The sequence below is a fragment of the Barbatula barbatula genome (genome assembly GCF_947034865.1).
Source record: "Barbatula barbatula genome assembly, chromosome: 13".
In the NCBI taxonomy this organism is placed as follows: Eukaryota; Metazoa; Chordata; class Actinopteri; order Cypriniformes; family Nemacheilidae; genus Barbatula; species Barbatula barbatula.
In genome coordinates this window covers 23423648-23440881 of record NC_136776.1, presented here as the reverse complement: position 1 = coordinate 23440881, position 17234 = coordinate 23423648, and the positions used below count along the sequence as shown (strand labels likewise).

General features: G+C 36.8%; 3 protein-coding genes across 3 annotated transcripts in view; 1 reads left to right on the top strand and 2 right to left on the bottom strand.

Moving 5' to 3' along the window:
• LOC306902476 (uncharacterized protein) overlaps positions 1-17234 on the top strand; it is a 48180-nt gene that overhangs the window by 17069 nt on the left and 13877 nt on the right. The window lies entirely within an intron of this gene.
• Positions 7053-11188, bottom strand: LOC306902506 (SLAM family member 5-like). Its single transcript, XM_079471119.1, has 6 exons — positions 10992-11188; positions 10386-10715; positions 9670-9936; positions 9464-9583; positions 9277-9344; positions 7053-8104 (listed from the first exon to the last, which is right to left on the bottom strand). The coding sequence occupies exons 1-6, from the start codon at positions 11062-11064 to the stop codon at positions 8054-8056; spliced, it is 909 nt and encodes a 302-aa protein (XP_079327245.1). The 5' UTR covers positions 11065-11188; the 3' UTR covers positions 7053-8053.
• Positions 13093-15037, bottom strand: LOC306903025 (SLAM family member 5-like; the record flags this gene model as incomplete). The annotated part of the gene is made up of 4 exons (XM_079471944.1): positions 13093-13445; positions 13697-13999; positions 14428-14757; positions 15034-15037. The coding sequence occupies 4 exons, from the start codon at positions 15035-15037 to the stop codon at positions 13288-13290; spliced, it is 795 nt and encodes a 264-aa protein (XP_079328070.1). The 3' UTR covers positions 13093-13287.

Sequence of the window (17234 nt, the reverse complement as noted above, 5' to 3'; positions counted from 1 at the left end):
TCAGAACTGAATTCTGATAATAAAGACCTTTGATGTGTAGAAGAAACATCTGACAGTAAGGTTTGTTGATGTGGAGGTGTTGGACTGACAGCAGGTGGTTTGTAGGTTTCATTGAGATATTATCCACTAAACCACAGACCTGAATCTGTTTTTCACAGTTAAAGAAACTTTAGTCAAAGGAAAATGAATATCTGAAGATACAAGAATCTCATGAGTTTCAGTGGCCGTCATGAAGATGAAGATGAACAGCTGTGAGATAAAGATCAGCAGAAGATGTGTGTGGAAAATGAAAAGAAGAACTGACTCATGTTCTCATATTTATTTTGGATGTTTGGGGGTTTGTGGTCGTGGTCAGTTTGGTCTTCAGCTCTGCTGGCGTCTTCTTTCACACTGAATGTGTTTATCACTCTGAAGTGAAGCCAGTTTCATGTTCAACTGTGACTTTAACACCATGAGTTTAATGTTGTTTAAAGTTGAGAACATACTTTAAAGGGACAGCCACTGAATATAAATGTTTATAATACTAACATTTTTAATTTGGGATTCCAGACGCTTCGACTTGTTTTCTTTATCCATTCAATTCATAGTCCTGTATATCCTTTAACTTTAAGTTGGGGAACATGAGTGAATTTCTTGGGGGGCAGAGACCTTCATCAAATGTAGAGGATTTCCATTTCTAATTCACATTTATGTGTGACCTTTCTCACATATGGTGGTATATTTAGCATCTACGGTTTAGAAATATACACTATGTCCCCAACTAGAGATCTTTGTCCTCAGGAGCAGTGATGCTAAAGTAGCCATGATGTCAAAGGCCTTAGAGGAGGTGGCCATTTTGTTGGTGAGCTCAAGGGAAAGCAGCCGCCATGTTGCTGGCCACTTGTGCTCCTTCAGTAGAGCAGTATGACACTCAAGCATGGTGGACTGGGATGCCGTGCCAACTCTTAAAACTTTGAGGAAAATGTCAAGAGAGACCTGGATCATTGATAAAGGGAAGACAGCTGCTGGCTGAATCTTGATAAATCAATCTTTTTGTGTCCAAACTTTATACAACAGGGAAGAAACACAAACAATATGCAAGGACCAATGAGGACACAAACAACACCAGACAAGAAAAAAGGTATAAAGGGACATTTATCAGGGCTAACAACACTATGGTAGGGTCAATGGGGCCCTGTCCACACCAACACAGGTATTTTCAAAACCACAGTTTTTTCTATGCGGTTTGACGATTCGTCCACACTCAAACGCAGTACTCGATCACTGAAACCAAATGTTTCTGAAAACTCCTGCCAGGGTGAAACTACGGTTTCAGTGTTGTCATGTAGATTTGACATATGACATTGAAATGGGTGCCGCTATCTCCTTTGTTTGACGTCTGATTCCAGGCTTCTGATTGGCCATTATGGTTAGGGTTATTTTGCCACCTGTTGGTTTGGTATCCATTGTCATACGCTTTTGCGCATTATAGGATGTTAGTTCGCGTTTTTGTGTGGACACATTTTTTTAAATGAGGAAGGATAAACTTCTTAAAAATACCCATGTACGTGTGGACTAGTCATGGGACTACAATTACACAGGGTTTGTAAAAACTACAAAACAAGATGGAGAACAGACAAGCAAAGTTAAACAATAATATGACAAAGGACATTCCAGTCCAAATGTGTATGCCCAACCCTCGCATACTTCCCTCAGTCTCGTTAAAAAAGAAGTGCGTCATTGCTTACATTGCACGAGTGCCCAATACTGGTGGAACGCACTGAGCTTTTGATCACCTGACATTCACTTTGAAGCTGTATACAACAAATTTGGTTTCAAGTCAACAAACACGAGATCTAATTTCACCATAATATTGTGCTTTGCAACAAAACTGTTACAAGTTGAGTTATTAGGATTTATTTCCATCAGTTGGGTTTAACGTTAGGCCCTGTGATGAGCAAACAGAATTTTCCAATCTGTAGGTAGTTTCAAGGTACATGTCATGAATATGAAGGAGGTTTTATGCATATTTATGACAACTGTCATTAAGTGTCATTCACTCAATTATGACTTTTTTAATGCAAATATTGTTTGTTTGAGGTCTTTGTTGACAACTTGACATGAACCAATACATCATAACCTGTCATAATTGTCATACAAAACATGACATAGCAGATTCATTATTGAACTTAAGACACTGCATGGCTTTATTTATAAATGTTTCCGGGGGCTAGTGGCGGAGCCAGGAATTTTTCATAGGGCTTGCTGGGTAGTGGCCAGTACGTTGGGGTGGCCCAGAAAATATCATGCATGCATTGTAAGGTTGGACGAGTGCCAAACAAGCAAATCTTCTTCGATTTTAATTACTGCTCATCACCCGTACTTGAGCCAGGCACCAAGGCAAGGTCGTGCTTCCTTCCTGTCTCAATCCTCATTGTTTATGAATACTGGAAACCCCATGCTATGGAAAAACTGTAGTGGTTCTCTTCGGTGTTCGGAAAAATCACTCAAAACTGTGAGTTCCATTGCCAGAGGAAGACTTTAATATCAAAGATGCATTCAAAGACAAAGCCGAGTGGCCTGCTGAACCACTGAGAACAACAACAGAACTCATATTTATAGGGGTCTTCCCACACACAAACTGAGCTATCGGGGGTCACCATATAACTTTAAACAGATGTTTTCACTTTCTGGTGGGTCCCCCAAACAATAACAAAGTCTCTACTATGTACAACTAGAGATATACTAACCAAAGACCTCACTATATGAGATGAACTTATAATAGTAAAATAATGGGTACATGATTCCTTCACATTTTGGTTAGTAAAATCGTCAACATTTCCCTCTTCGAGACGTATACGTCTCTGTGGCGAGCAGGGCGGACGAGAGCCGTAAGGGAAAGGTGGGAGGCCGGTGACGTGAGTGATAACAAGCGTCAGCTGTGTGTCTCTCACGGAGGAGCTCCCGAAGCATAAGAGAGGAGCGACAACAGGGAAGGGCGAGAGGACCAGGCCTGGACTATCACTACTTTAAAGCTTCCTGTCACCTGGATCAGTGTCACTTCCTCCTGGATACCCTTAGGCACACATGATCTCCTGGGACAATTGGACATGTGGTCTCTGTCTCCTCACACATCTCCTCACAAGTGGCCTGTCTTTTCTCCTTCACTTATAGATAACAATTAGGTTAGAAGAACCTGGAAGAAGTTCATGCAGTGTTAAGTCTGTGTTCCTGTTAGTTTGCATGCGATAGCTCATTGGTGCAAATGGTAAGTTTTGTATTTTCACATATCTGTTAGGACTCTGTCCTTCCTGTCTCGAGCTTTCTAGCTCCCTGGGCAGAGTCATGACATTGCCATGTCTTTCGGGTTTCTGTTGTGTTATGTGTGGAGACATGTGGCTTTATGTTGTTACTTGATGCCACGTGTCTTTCTGTTGTGTCTCTCAGCCCCACCCTCGTATCTCCTGTAATTTCTTAAGGATTTCATTCCCATCGTCTGTTTTGTGTTTCACCTTCGTTAGGATTTTATTCCCATCACCTGGTTAGTTGTTTCACTCGTTATGGTTTCATTCCAATCACCTGTCACCACTCTCCCCATGTAATCACTCCTCGTTAGTGTCTCCCTTTATATAGTCTCAGTTTCTCTCTGTTTAGTGTTGGTGCATTATCTTTTGTCTAATGTCAGTGTTTGTGATCACGTCATTTGATTACCCGTTGTTCCTGTTTACAGTTTGTGAACTTATTATTTTCACTTTTATAGTGGTTTTTTTTCTAGTGTTTTCTTTGTGCTTGTATTTCCCCATTGTGGGTCTTTTATTTAATAAACGTTTTACATTTACCCCTCGTCTGCCTGCATCTGGGTTCTGTCCAAACCATTTCGTGACAATATCTTCTTGAGCTAGGCCTTGATGATACCATTAGTTGCTGTCATTATAATGAAAATTGTGTGTTTCAATAATTGTTTATTTCAATAAGTATTCCTTCTTTTTACAAGTCCTTTAATAGTATATCATTAGCACTGAATACTTTAATCTCTGCAAAATCTCCAGACTTTGCCTTTCTTTACCTAACCCAGTACATGCCCTCGTAACTTCCCCTCATGACTGCTGCAATACCCTCCTCATTGGTATCAAAATAAATCTCTTCATCGCCTCAATCCATTCAAAAATCAGCAGCAGGGATTACCATCTGCATCAGTTTAACAGATCATCTCATACAGCTTCACTGGCTTTCGGTTCTTCACCAGATCAACTACTAAATTCTTCTGTCAACCCTCAAAGCCATTCATTATTTAACTCCCTTTCACCTCTCAGACCTTCACATCTCCACACTTACTTGATTCCTTCACGGCTGCACTTTATCTGCACTTTATCTAAAAACGCATCTCTTCCGTCAACACGTCGCTGATTGATTTTTCCTAATTCTCTTCCCTTTCCTTCTATAAAAAAAAAAAAAACACTTACTAACCTCACTATTCTTAGCTTTTTATACTGTGCTAGGCTTTAATGGACTAGTTTGATGCACTTATGTATTTTGTTGCCTATGTTGTTATAATTGCTTCCAATGTTTCCTCATCTGTAAGTCGCTTTGGATAAAAGCGTCTGCTAAATGACTAAATGTAAATGTAAAATGTAATTCAAATTTAGCACCAAGGGGTTGGAGCCTTCAGTCGCTCTGTCCCATGTTCTTGGAATTTTCCTCCGTCTACACACCCGTCAACTGGATTCTCTCTTTCAAATCAGGTTGGCATACCCTACATCATTTCATTTGCACTATATCAACTTTTATTAACGTTGAATTATTACGATCTTATTTGTTTTACATCTTATTTTTACCTATTTTTATTGTATTGTTGATAATTGTTAGATTTATATTAATTGTTCAGTATTGATTCTTCACTGGGGATCATGTGTTGAGATAAATGATATTTGCTTCTTTTGGTTTATCATTACTTCCTGGGGAGAACCTAACAATAAAGTTCCTCACAAAATGGTGATGTAGTTCTTGTCAGCAGAATGAAAAATGAATGGGTTTACTGTCGGCTTTTTTCATCACTGCTAGATCTTTTGTTTCCTAATTTCTCCCTACATGTAAGGATATATGATAAAGAATTTGCTTCAGAAATTTGAGCTTCAATGAATCTACCCCATTCATCAACTGCCATCTTACATCATTCTCTATCTCTAACAGATTGATAGGAGTCTGATTTCATATAAAGAAAGTTGGTCACATCCTTTTCTTTACACTGGGCTTTAAGAGTATTTAAGAGTATTTTTTTCTTTGACCGGGACATCAAAAGTCTAACATAAACCTCAGGCAGCTGTTTCATGAACTGTTGGGGGCTGTCTTGTTCAGGCTGTCCAATATCTCACCGTTCAGTCCGATTTCTTTTTGAGTCTTGAATCACACTTAGATGAGCCATGAAGTTTAAGTCTCTGTTTAAATGTCTCTGGGCGTGTGTCTTTGGGGTCTCTATGGCTTGAACTCATTGGTTTGCAGTGCCTGCCTCACGTGCATCAAAACAGTTCAGTTCATGTAATGAGAGTCCACATCTCTGTCAAGTTCAGATGTTAAAGCCACTTCAGGCTTGTCAGCGAGTATCATTAGCCTCTCAAGGTCCGGTGTGGCCCAGAACAAGCTTTCTAATATGGTACAAAAATCATCCTTTCCCCAATCATTTACTTTACTTATACAATTTAGAAGAAGATTTATTATCCACCAAACTAACTTTCAATTTCAATCACCTATAAATTGAACATTTTTAACAGTTTCCCTCATTTAATTCTCTGCATTCATGATTTAAATATGCTTTTCGTTAGTGAGACAACAATTACGCTTTATAGGACGTTTTTTTATACTAGACGGCCAGTATAATTATTCCAATAATCATTTCTACTCTTTATTATTTTATATAAGTCATGCAAATCATAAAATATTGAATGTTGATTCTCTTTCTCACATCAGCTGCTTCTTATCTCTTACTCACTCATGAGCACACACAAACAAACACACGGACAGAAGCAAACACAATTCCACCTCTCTCTCTCTCTCTGTCTCTCTCTGTCTCTCTCTGTCTCTCTCTGTGTCTCTCTCTCTCTCTCGCTCTCTCGCTCTCTCGCTCTCTCGCTCTCTCGCTCTCTCGCTCTCTCGCTCTCTCGCTCTCTCGCTCTCTCGCTCTCTCGCTCTCTCGCTCTCTCGCTCTCTCTCTCTCTCGCTCTCTCTCTCTCTCTCTCTCTCGCTCTCTCGCTCTCTCGCTCTCTCGCTCTCTCGCTCTCTCGCTCTCTCGCTCTCTCGCTCTCTCGCTCTCTCTCTCTCTCTCTCTCTCTCTCTGTCTCTCTCTCTCTCTCTCTCTCTCGCTCTCTCTCTCTCTCTCTCTCTCATTCACTTCCTGGTTACACACTATTTTGTATGTAACTATTTATTTCTCTAATGCGTCATACAAACTTCCTCTCACACACTCTCTGAGCTTCAGGCTCCCTCTCACACATCATACATTTTAAATACACACTCCTTTACTGCTAAAATCCATTACACAACCAGAATACAGGAATTTACACCTGTATACAGTCCCCTCACACATATATATACACTTTTTACAAATCTGAATTCACTATTCTCCTCAAGACTAACTTAACAGATCACAGATTACTATTCATTCATACCTTCCAGCTCACTCATTCCTCATTTTCAAAAACAATTAACACCATACAAGACTGCGACACAAACAGAAAACAAAGTTTACAAACACTAGTTCCGGAAATAAAAAAAAAAGCCTAAGAGGGATCTCCGGGTAGAGTCAAGCGATGAGAGTTTCACAGTCGGATTATTATCATATAGACAGGATCGCAGTTCTCCTACCTAGACCAATGTCTGATAAATAATTGTTGTTGTCTAAATATGCTAACATGAGAGGGGTGGCAAGTGTGGTGGCCATGATTATGTCCATGGTGGCGGCCCCCCCAGGCCACCCCCTAGCTCCACTGATGGGAGCGCATTTTGGGACAGACTCTATGTTGTCATGCCGAGGAAGATGTGTGTAAGAGGAAGATGTGTGTGCTCTCTCTAATCGTTTTCAGAACATTTATTTTTCAACACTAACAAAGTTACAGAACCACAAAAACCGTGAGAAATATGAAGCTACAGCTTAACTCCGGATCAGACAAATGTCTGTTATTTTATGTCAGGTATGAAGCCAAAGAATATGTGTGTGTTTAATTGTACAATAAAGAAAGATCTATCATATTGTTGATCTGGATTTTGTGCAACGTAAATGCTCTTTTATACAATCAATACATTTCCCATAACCTGGGAAATCAACACATTATAGAATATAATTTATTTACAACCACAACACTTTTATGACTTGACATATAACACAACACTTTTAATAACATATATGACATTATAATAACAAATGATTAAAACCAATTTGCCCGATTTGATCGTCGTTTCTTACCTTGAAACCGACAGTAAACAGGTTACCATAACATAACATTCCCATTTCAAAACCTCAAAGCAGTAAAAACTAATTACTTTTCAATTCTAAGTATTCTGAAGCAACTTAAAAAAGGAAGCAGTTAAATAAATCAGACGGTTTGGGTCATAGAACAGCTCTTTAGCTTTTACAGATGTTCAAAAACATTTAATAACACAAATACTGTATATGCTGTTATTCTTGCTACACTGATTGACAAAACTATTAAGCTCATTGTAATGTTTGACATTTCCATTTCCTGACTGACAGCAGATACAAACACAGCACAGTACAGATTTGATGTAAGATCTATCATGAGAATCGTATAATGTTAAAAGAAAAAAAAGTCTGTGGTATAAAAAAATATTTAAGGTTTCATAAAAATAACAACAGTCAGGATTCTAGAATAAAATAAAATAAATAATACATTTAATAGTTTGATTATGTATTTACTTATATTGTAACTAGAAAAAACAAAAAAACACTTAGAAAGAGTTTTTGTTAAGATAAGAGATTGACCAAAAAAAGTCAAAATTATAATTGTTGAACTTACAGATATTTACTGTAACCTGAACGTCCAATTACAGAGCGTTTGTTTGATCATCTTCTCATGACACCTGCATACACCACTTCATCCTCCACAGCACATTTCTGACAGATAGAAACACAAACACATGTTAATAAGTTGGTATGGTTATATAAGTTATATATCTATGAAAATATGTTTCAAAATTATGACAGTTAAATAGAAATAAAAAGAACAAGTAAAAAGAAGTGAATCTAGCAGACTTTGTTTTTCTGCTCTTATCTCTCACACTAACACACTCAACTCAACAGAAACATCTGCAACAGATTCTCACTTTAGGTTTCTGTGAAACAGCTCAACAGTGTTTGTTTCAGCAGAATCATATCATGGTAATGTCATGTCCTCCATTTTGTATCTTGTCAACCATTTTGTAACCTGATAGTGTTCACCTGGGTCTCATTAACCTAATACGTTTATCCTGTGTATTTATGCTGCATCCAGACAACTCAGATTTTGTGTATTCCCAACTTCAAGCCTGGAAGTAAATGTTTGGAATGGCAAACAAAGTCGTTCATCCGAAAGGCATCATTCGACGTCACGTCCAACATGCTTCCAACCTGATAGCACACGTACATCTGGCAGACATATATTTGATGTCTGCATTGTCATGAGAAAGACATCTGTCAGATGCTGTTTGCTCATCTGCACTACATCTCTGAGACGTCTGCTGTCAGATGTCATATAGGCCTAGTCCTCTAGAAGATGTCTGTGAGATGTGTATGATTTAGAATAGATGTACAACAGCAGATGTATTTACACAGCAGATGTTTCTCCAGACCTTTTACAGATGTACCTGTGCTTTCTGGGCAGTGAGATAAGTGTAAGACTACAGTATGTGTAAAAATGTTTTTCTTCATTTTCACAGCATGAAATGATATGAAACCACATGAGTTTTCCTAATGAACTTAAATAATGAATATCATTTTAATCCATTAAATGCTCTTTAATGTGCCGTGACTTGTGATTGTTTGGACTGCACTGAGGTCGGAGGCTGGACATTTAAAATAAATAAAGTTTTTTTTTTACTTTTTGAATGTGCAAAGTCCAAAATAATGGTTATTTACCATTATTGTTATATACAAGTAACATGCTTATAAAAAATCAAATGTGTCTAGTGCTTTATAAGGACAGTAGATCATTGATCATTGTAGACACACATATTAAACAATCTACAGCTAATCTATCCCTCAATTTATACAGAAACACAAAGTCACACACCCACAGTAAATGATCTCACCTGTTTATGTGTTTTTCTTTTATAAAATGTTGGATCTGCATATGTGATCTCCTGTTCACCAGTCTGGTCTGCTTTATCAATAATGACAGAAGACAGAGATATGTTATTACTATGTTATTAACACTTTTCTCTTGTTTCTTCTCAAAATCACATTGTTTTATAAGTATCTGCTGTAATACACACTTGCCTTCTTGATTTGTTTGTCTGTGTTTCCTGCAGATGCAGAAGATCAGAAGTGCAGTTACAATCATCAGAGATCCAGCAGCACAAGACAGAAGGAGTATATAATCTGGGATGTTGCCTGGATCTGGTAAAGAGTTTCTGTTATTAGTTGTGTATAGTAGATTTGATCTTAGATCAGTGAATAAACACTAATAATGACAGCTGTTGTACCTGAACACTTGTGACAGACATCAGTTGTGAGATGTTGAGTCTGTTTGCTGATGGAATTGTTCACTACACATGTGTAAGAATCATCCAGACACTCCAGATGAAGAGAGATGCTGCTGATGTTACTGATGCTGGACAATAAACTCTTTCCTTTGTACCAGGAGACGCTCACATCATGTGACACATTCATCACTGAACACAACACTGAACAATTTGATGATGAAGATGATGAAGAATTGAATCCCGTGATGACGGGAGCAGGCAGACGAGCTGAAAAACAACACAAAAAATGTAAATATTTTTAACTTGTTTTTTTTATCACTACTTTGGTTCAAAACCAAGATGATGAGATGACTAAACAGATGCAATAACAGATCGGAATAACTGCATTAATAAAACATTTACAATCGGCAGACGGTATTCTCCAAATTATTTTACAGTTGAGGAAAACAGCAAGAAGACAATAATCACAAGAAGTGCCAGTATTACAAAGTTTAAGATACAACTTTAAGATGGTTTATGACAGCATATAGAGAAATAAGAAAAAGGAAAAGATTATATAGTCAAGAGTTTTTTTATATACAAGAACATTTGTTCTCGTATCATAAAAATGCATAAAAGAACGAGTAAAAATAAATTTGTTTGTCATGAAGTTAAAAATCCATAACATTGTGAACAATAATGCTGATTTTATATAAGAGGATAAGTTCAGCACTCACTATAGACAGTAATGTTGAATATCTTGTCGAGTAGCTTCAGGGTTTTGCTGGTGGTTATGTGATAAAGTCCAGACTGTGTGATTCTAGTGTTTGTGATGATGAGAGATCCAGTTTGATCCAGCTTCAGACTGTCCTTAAATCTCCCATCAGGTCTAGAATCATATAACTTTATTTCATTATTCCCAGTCTTGATTTCAGCTATGAGACTTTTATTATCTTTGAGTCCAAACTTCCACCAGATTCCGTCTTTCCTCTGTTGTTCAGTGATATTCATGTAGAGAGTAACAGACTCTCCTTCAGTCACTGACACAGACTCCAAACCAAACACAGCTGACAATAAAACAAGAAGAATCATAAGTCTGTTCATTATGTGGTCGTCTTGCAGGCAGATATATATATCAACACAAGTGTGTAAAGTTGCATTTTCTCTGCTGTTTGAGAATAAATGTCTGACGTTACTTCATTGGTTCACTAGCTTGGTTCAAAACCAAGATGATGAGATGAATAAACAGATGCAATAACAGATGGACTGATATATCACACAGTTCACGTCGGCCTCATATTGACTGATTTACAAGCACCAGTGAAGAAACACACATTACTCACCCATCAGACTCCACGAGCACCAACACAATAAAATCACATGAAACATATTTACTCCTTTAGAATAACTGTCCATACGTTACATTAAAACAGATAACCTGGTCCTGACAGTAAAGACTCTACAGAGAGTTCATCATGAATCATGAGCTGAAGAGGGAAGTGCTGCTCTGTAGTGACCTGCTGTAGTCAAACTCTGCACTGTTGATGAAATGTTTTTTGATTCGACATTACTGGGGATTTTTGGTTCCACTAGGCGGAGCTTTTTAAATAGTTAAGCTAAAAGTTTAGGTTGAAATAAAAAGTGGAAATGGCTTTTATTATTTTGACATGAAGTGATCTAAAAAGATAATATCCCTTCTAAAGCTAGATGTTTGTTGTAATTTGGAAGGAGGCAGGAACCGGTTATTATACATAAAACAACTTTTAATAAAATAAACAAACAACAAACCGAAAGTAAAATGCTGGCGGCTCCCTTATGGTCGACTGCCGGCCTTACAAGCGCACTAAACACAACATAAAGTTCAGGCCTGGTCCTCTCTCTTTCACTGTTGTTGCTCCTCTCTTATGCTTCCGGAGCTCCTCCGAGAGAGATGAACACCCTGTTGTCATCCAAGATATTTATGTATTTTTTTCTTTAGTGGAAAATTAATTATGGTTTTTGATGAAAACATTCCAGGATGATTCTTCATTTAGTGGACTTCAATGGACTCAAAAAAATGACTGATTGTTTCGCTAGATAAGACCCTTATTCATCGTCTGGTTATTTTGACCTTCAACCGTTTGGAGTCCATTGAATAAATCTGGAATGTTTTCTTCAAAAACCTTAATTTATTTTCCACTAAAGAAAAAAATACATATACATCTTGGATGACACCAGGGGTGAGTAAATCATCATGAAAATGTATATTGAAAGTGAGCAATTCCTTAAAGGCAGCAAATCATTTTTTCGGTGAACAGAAAATTGTCAGTTAGAATCAGTATAACTGCATGAAGAGCGATGTCTTTCAATGGCATCATGTCCACATAATCCTCGGTTTCTGTACAAATCATTGGTGTGTTTGATGTTGCCAAGCTCAACTGGTGAAAGTACCAAAAGTGATTCAAGATCAGTGTTGTGGAGTCATTCTCACAATACACAGATTGATCTGTGCAGCTGAACACAGCTCATGGCAAAACATTGAGTAGTTGTAGTTAAAGTCATTATACATTATTAGGTTACAGTTATACAACTTTGTCATCCATAACCATGTGTCTCCATCAGCAGTGGAGCTAAAGACTACAACTCCCATCATTCCATGCTCCTTCACACTGTTATCAAGCTACTCCTTTTATATTGTTTTGCCACCTTAGTGGTGAAAATTATATTTTGTTCCTTTTATTTTTTATTTATAACACCATTTGGATTTACATTGTAGGTTTGTGTTTTGTAACACTTCAAATATTGTTCTGTGAGATGTTATTGGCCAATAAACATACACTTGTGTCACTCGTACTATTGTGCTGAGCTAGAGAATACAATGAAGTTGGAGTTAATATAGCTAAAATCAGTCCCAGATGCTGTGGTTCACCACACAACACATCTATAAATGGGCAGGGTTTAATTTTCAAATTCAATGTAATTTATTTATTACAAATTTTCTTTATAAAATTTGGTAGGTATATGGAATCACAGTTTCATAAAAGCAATAAGCCCTGTGGTTTGCACTACATGTAGACCAGAAAGCGAAGGAAGCTTACACACAACACAGATTTCAGTCTGACATGCAACATGTGGTCAAAAGAACAAACATGTTTACATAATGGCGATAGTTTTATCCTATTAAGAAAATCAGCCAAAAAAATGTATAAAACTGAATAATCACAACAGTGTAAATAATATGTGCAGGTGCATTGAAGGCTTTCCTGTATCTCAGTGGTAAGAGCATGGTGTTAACAGCGCAAGGTTGTGTGTTGGATCCCAGGGGATTGGAGATACCTATGTATAAATGTATAGGATAATGCAATGTAAGTCGCTTTGGATAAAAACATCTGCCAAATGCATAAATATAATGTAAATGAAAAACGATCAATTATGGTAGCAACAGTTTAAGAATATTTTACCAGGTTACACAGTGCCAAGTTAAATAAAATAAAAGTTGTCTGAATTTTTTTAATAAAAGTGACAATAGATTTGAGAAGAAATAAGAGTTGTAAATAGAAAAACCTTCAACTCAAATGAAAGAGAAGAAATCACTTTTTTCATATTTGAAATGATTTTTCACATTCAAAACACTGTAGACTCTAAACTAGCTCAATAGATTCATCTGTCATTTAACTGAATGTCTGATCTCTTCTTCTGTTCATCTCTTCTGGATCTGACGTCAGAAACCAGAACAGCAACCACAGCCACGCCCACCAGAGCAGAGACGACCAATCGGATCACAGTTTCAGGGAAGCCAAACTTGCAGATGTGGAAAACTGAAACAATAACACTGAATTACGATTCATCACAATTGTTCTGTGATCGCTCAACAAACTCATCGTCACAAACTACCAGGAAAAAATAGTGTAGTGTAGATAAATAAGATTCATATTCATGTGTTTTATATCAGTTCCAACAAATGTGAAGAGGTGTAATATATGTGACTTCAGAAAACAATAAAAAAAAACAGTTTGAAGTTTTTCTAAATCATCTCAGTAAATAAACACAAACATCACATGTGACTCACCTGAACACGGCTGACAGACATGATTGATGTCCAGATGTTGTGTGAGGTTTGTGATGGGATTGTTGACCACACATCTGTATGTGTTGTTGTCTTGATATTCCACCTCCAGAGGAAGAGAGAGTCTGATGTTGAGATCAGACACACTGATGCTGGACAATAAACTCTTTCCTTTGTACCAGGAGACGCTCACATCATGTGACACATTCATCACTGAACACAACACATAACAATATGATGATGATGATGATGAAGATGAAGAACATTGAGAAGAAACTCTGGAGATCACAGGAACAGACAGATGAGCTGAAAACATAAAATAATAAACTTGTAAACTTAAGATTGAATTACAGTCGTGGCCAAAAGTATTGACATAAATTTTGTGTTTTGCAAAGTTTGCTGCTTCTGTATTTGTAGATTATTTTTTCACATGTTTCTATGGCTATACTGGATATCTTAAATTAGCATATTTTAAGTTTTTAAAGGCGTTAATTAGCAAAAACATAATATATGTATAAAGTAAATATTAACAGTGTTTGGTCTTGTTTTTCAGAACCTCTGTAATTGGCTCCGACACGCTGCATATCAGCTTCTGGACAAATCCTGACTGATGGCGATCCATTCTTATCTTATTAGTGCTCTGAGATTATCAACATTTTTGAGCTTCTGCTTGTCCACTCACTTTTTGAGGATTGACCACAATTTTTATATAAGAGGATAAGTTCAGTACTCACTATAGACAGTAATGTTGAATATCTTGTCGAGTAGCTTCAGGGTTCTGCTGGTGGTTATGTGATAAAGTCCAGACTGTGTGATTCTAGTGTTTGTGATGATGAGAGATCCAGTTTGATCCAGCTTCAGACTGTCCTTAAATCTCCCATCAGGTCTAGAATCATATAACTTTATTTCATTATTCCCAGTCTTGATTTCAGCTATGAGACTTTTATTCTCTTTGAGTCCAAACTTCCACCAGATTCCGTCTTTCCTCTGTTGTTCAGTGATATTCATGTAGAGAGTAACAGACTCTCCTTCAGTCACTGACACAGACTCCAAACCAAACACAGCTGACAATAAAACAAGAAGAATCATAAGTCTGTTCATTATGTGGTCGTCTTGCAGGCAGATATATATATCAACACAAGTGTGTAAAGTTGCATTTTCTCTGCTGTTTGAGAATAAATGTCTGACGTTACTTCATTGGTTCACTAGCTTGGTTCAAAACCAAGATGATGAGATGAATAAACAGATGTAATAACAGATCGACTGATATATCACACAGTTCACGTCGGCCTCATATTGACTGATTTACAAGCACCAGTGAAGAAACACACATTACTCACCCATCAGACTCCACGAGCACCAACACAATAAAATCACATGAAACATACACTGTAAAAAAAAAACGTTATTTTACAGGTAATATTCTGTATTTTTTTACAGAATTTCCCCATTTTTTCATTAAACAGTAAAATGCTGTTGTTTAACAGATATTTGCTGTAATTAAAAGTTTTACCATTAAAATGACAGTGTTTCATTGTAAATAACAATTACATAAAAATTATGTTTTTTAAAGGCATTTCATACTATTTTTACAGATTAAAAATTTATTTTTACAGAAAATTACAGTTAATTTTTACAGATTTAAAAGATGTATTTTTACAGACAATTATTGTAAATGTTTTATTGATTATTTTCCTATTCATGACAAAAATGTATGTAAAATTACATAAATCAGTGAATTGAAAGTGTTTTAAATGTATCCCCCTTGAGAATGTTCCCTCCAGGAATAACTTTCTCCAGGGTGCAATGTCTGTTAATATAATAATAGCACATTATAGCAAACTCCAAATGAACTATATTATTTTTATAAATTATCAACAATGTAAAATGTGGTTTATTTAGGGTTTCACCATGCCCTGGCAGGCAATGCCTATGTCTCCTGGATCAAAGTTCAGAGCTTAACTTTTTGTTGTCCATGGTTCCTTCAATGATTTATTATAAAATTTACAATTTCAAATTTCAGAACTTAGACAACTCCATATTTCTGAAGCACTTTATTCATACAAAACATTGTATTACGCCAGCATCAATCATAATTTGACAGATCATCTCTTGTTTACTGTGCCATCTACCAGGGCTGAGTTTATGCAAGACAGTAATGCATGGGGCAAAGCATCCCTAATACACTTAATTATCCTACCGACAGTTCTCAGAGATTTTAATTTATCCAGTGCAGCAAGTGATAACAAAGTTCGTAATCATAAACACACGATAATCATAAAGCACAAGTAATTTTTTACTACACTCTTGTTTTTTTCAGGCTGTTAACCTAGTGACTAATGAAACCGAAGTCTCATACATTAAATTATCTCGTATGAAATTGCTTTGTCCATGTTGAAAAATAGGGTGGATGTAGTGAAGTATGGGGCCAACAGTCATACGGGAGCACCAACAGAATCTTTCCTTGTGGAATTTTCCAGATAGCCTATGTTTTACACGTGCACAGAAAAAAACCAACAAATCCTAATGGTTAAACTATATATAACTATATAACTATATATATAAAACATATTGCTACTACGTATTTGCACATATATATAAAAATTGTTATTGTAACTTTTGTTGAAAAATATTTCCACAGAATAATGAAAATAATATTATTCTACTTTCAACTCCATACAACTATTTAACATTCACACGTTTATTCAGATGCATCTTGTTGTTTGTGTGCGACACAGATTCAAATTTGCCGCCAATTCCCGCCCACAACGTCGAATGTGTCATAGGTCATAACAGCCGAAAGAGCAATGATTTGGTCACATGTTTTAGACATTTGAATTGACAAACGGTTGTCAGATACGTCTTCTCAACGGGTTTGCGCGGGTGTTTTCAATTCAATGCTTTTAGGTGAGCCATCCTCGGATATCATCGAGCTGCATTGGCATTTTGGAATAAGGAATGTAATGTTTTCTCCTGCGTTTCGAACGAAGGTAAGAGTGTTTTCAGCGCGATATAAAAAGTATACATTTGTAACTGGTGTGAAATATCTGAATAGTTTCCCCCCTATATTGTATAATTTTCTTGAATTTACTTGTTATACTACTTTTGTTTTCTGTTTTATAATTCAAATGGATTAATGAATCTCACACAATTTTGTTCATATAACTGTTCACAAGTAAGAGAATATAACGTTAAATTAAAGGAACTTTTCTTCGAGTCTTCGTTTACAGTGGGAGCGTCATCGGTGAAACATCGCGGGGTTTCTCCATACGACGTGCGATCGCATGCACGTTGTTTTTCTCGAGGACGTTTCTCTGGTAAGCTGAGTTTTATTGTCCAAATGCAAGTTTTTGCTCCAGTGTGATTTAAGTGATAACAGCATTTGATCGTGTTGATTGTGATGAAGTGTTTAATTGTAATAAGATTATGAAATTCATAATGTGCTTATAATTATATTATTACGCCCAGTGTCTACAGGAGAGCGTGAGAGAGAAGCCATTGCCCCGTTGATCCACTGATGATGTGGTCTGTTAACAGGTAT

Bases quoted from the DNA above. Each gene is read 5' to 3' on its own strand.
- LOC306902506 (XM_079471119.1), bottom strand. From the start codon at position 11,064: ATGGACAGTTATTCTAAAGGAGTAAATATGTTTCATGTGATTTTATTG. The intron at 9,584-9,669 runs GTACAACAGCTG...ACTCTTTACCAG, and splicing joins TGTCTGTCACAAGTGTTCAG to ATCCAGGCAACATCCCAGAT. The intron at 9,345-9,463 runs GCAAGTGTGTAT...TTGATAAAGCAG, and splicing joins CAGACAAACAAATCAAGAAG to ACCAGACTGGTGAACAGGAG.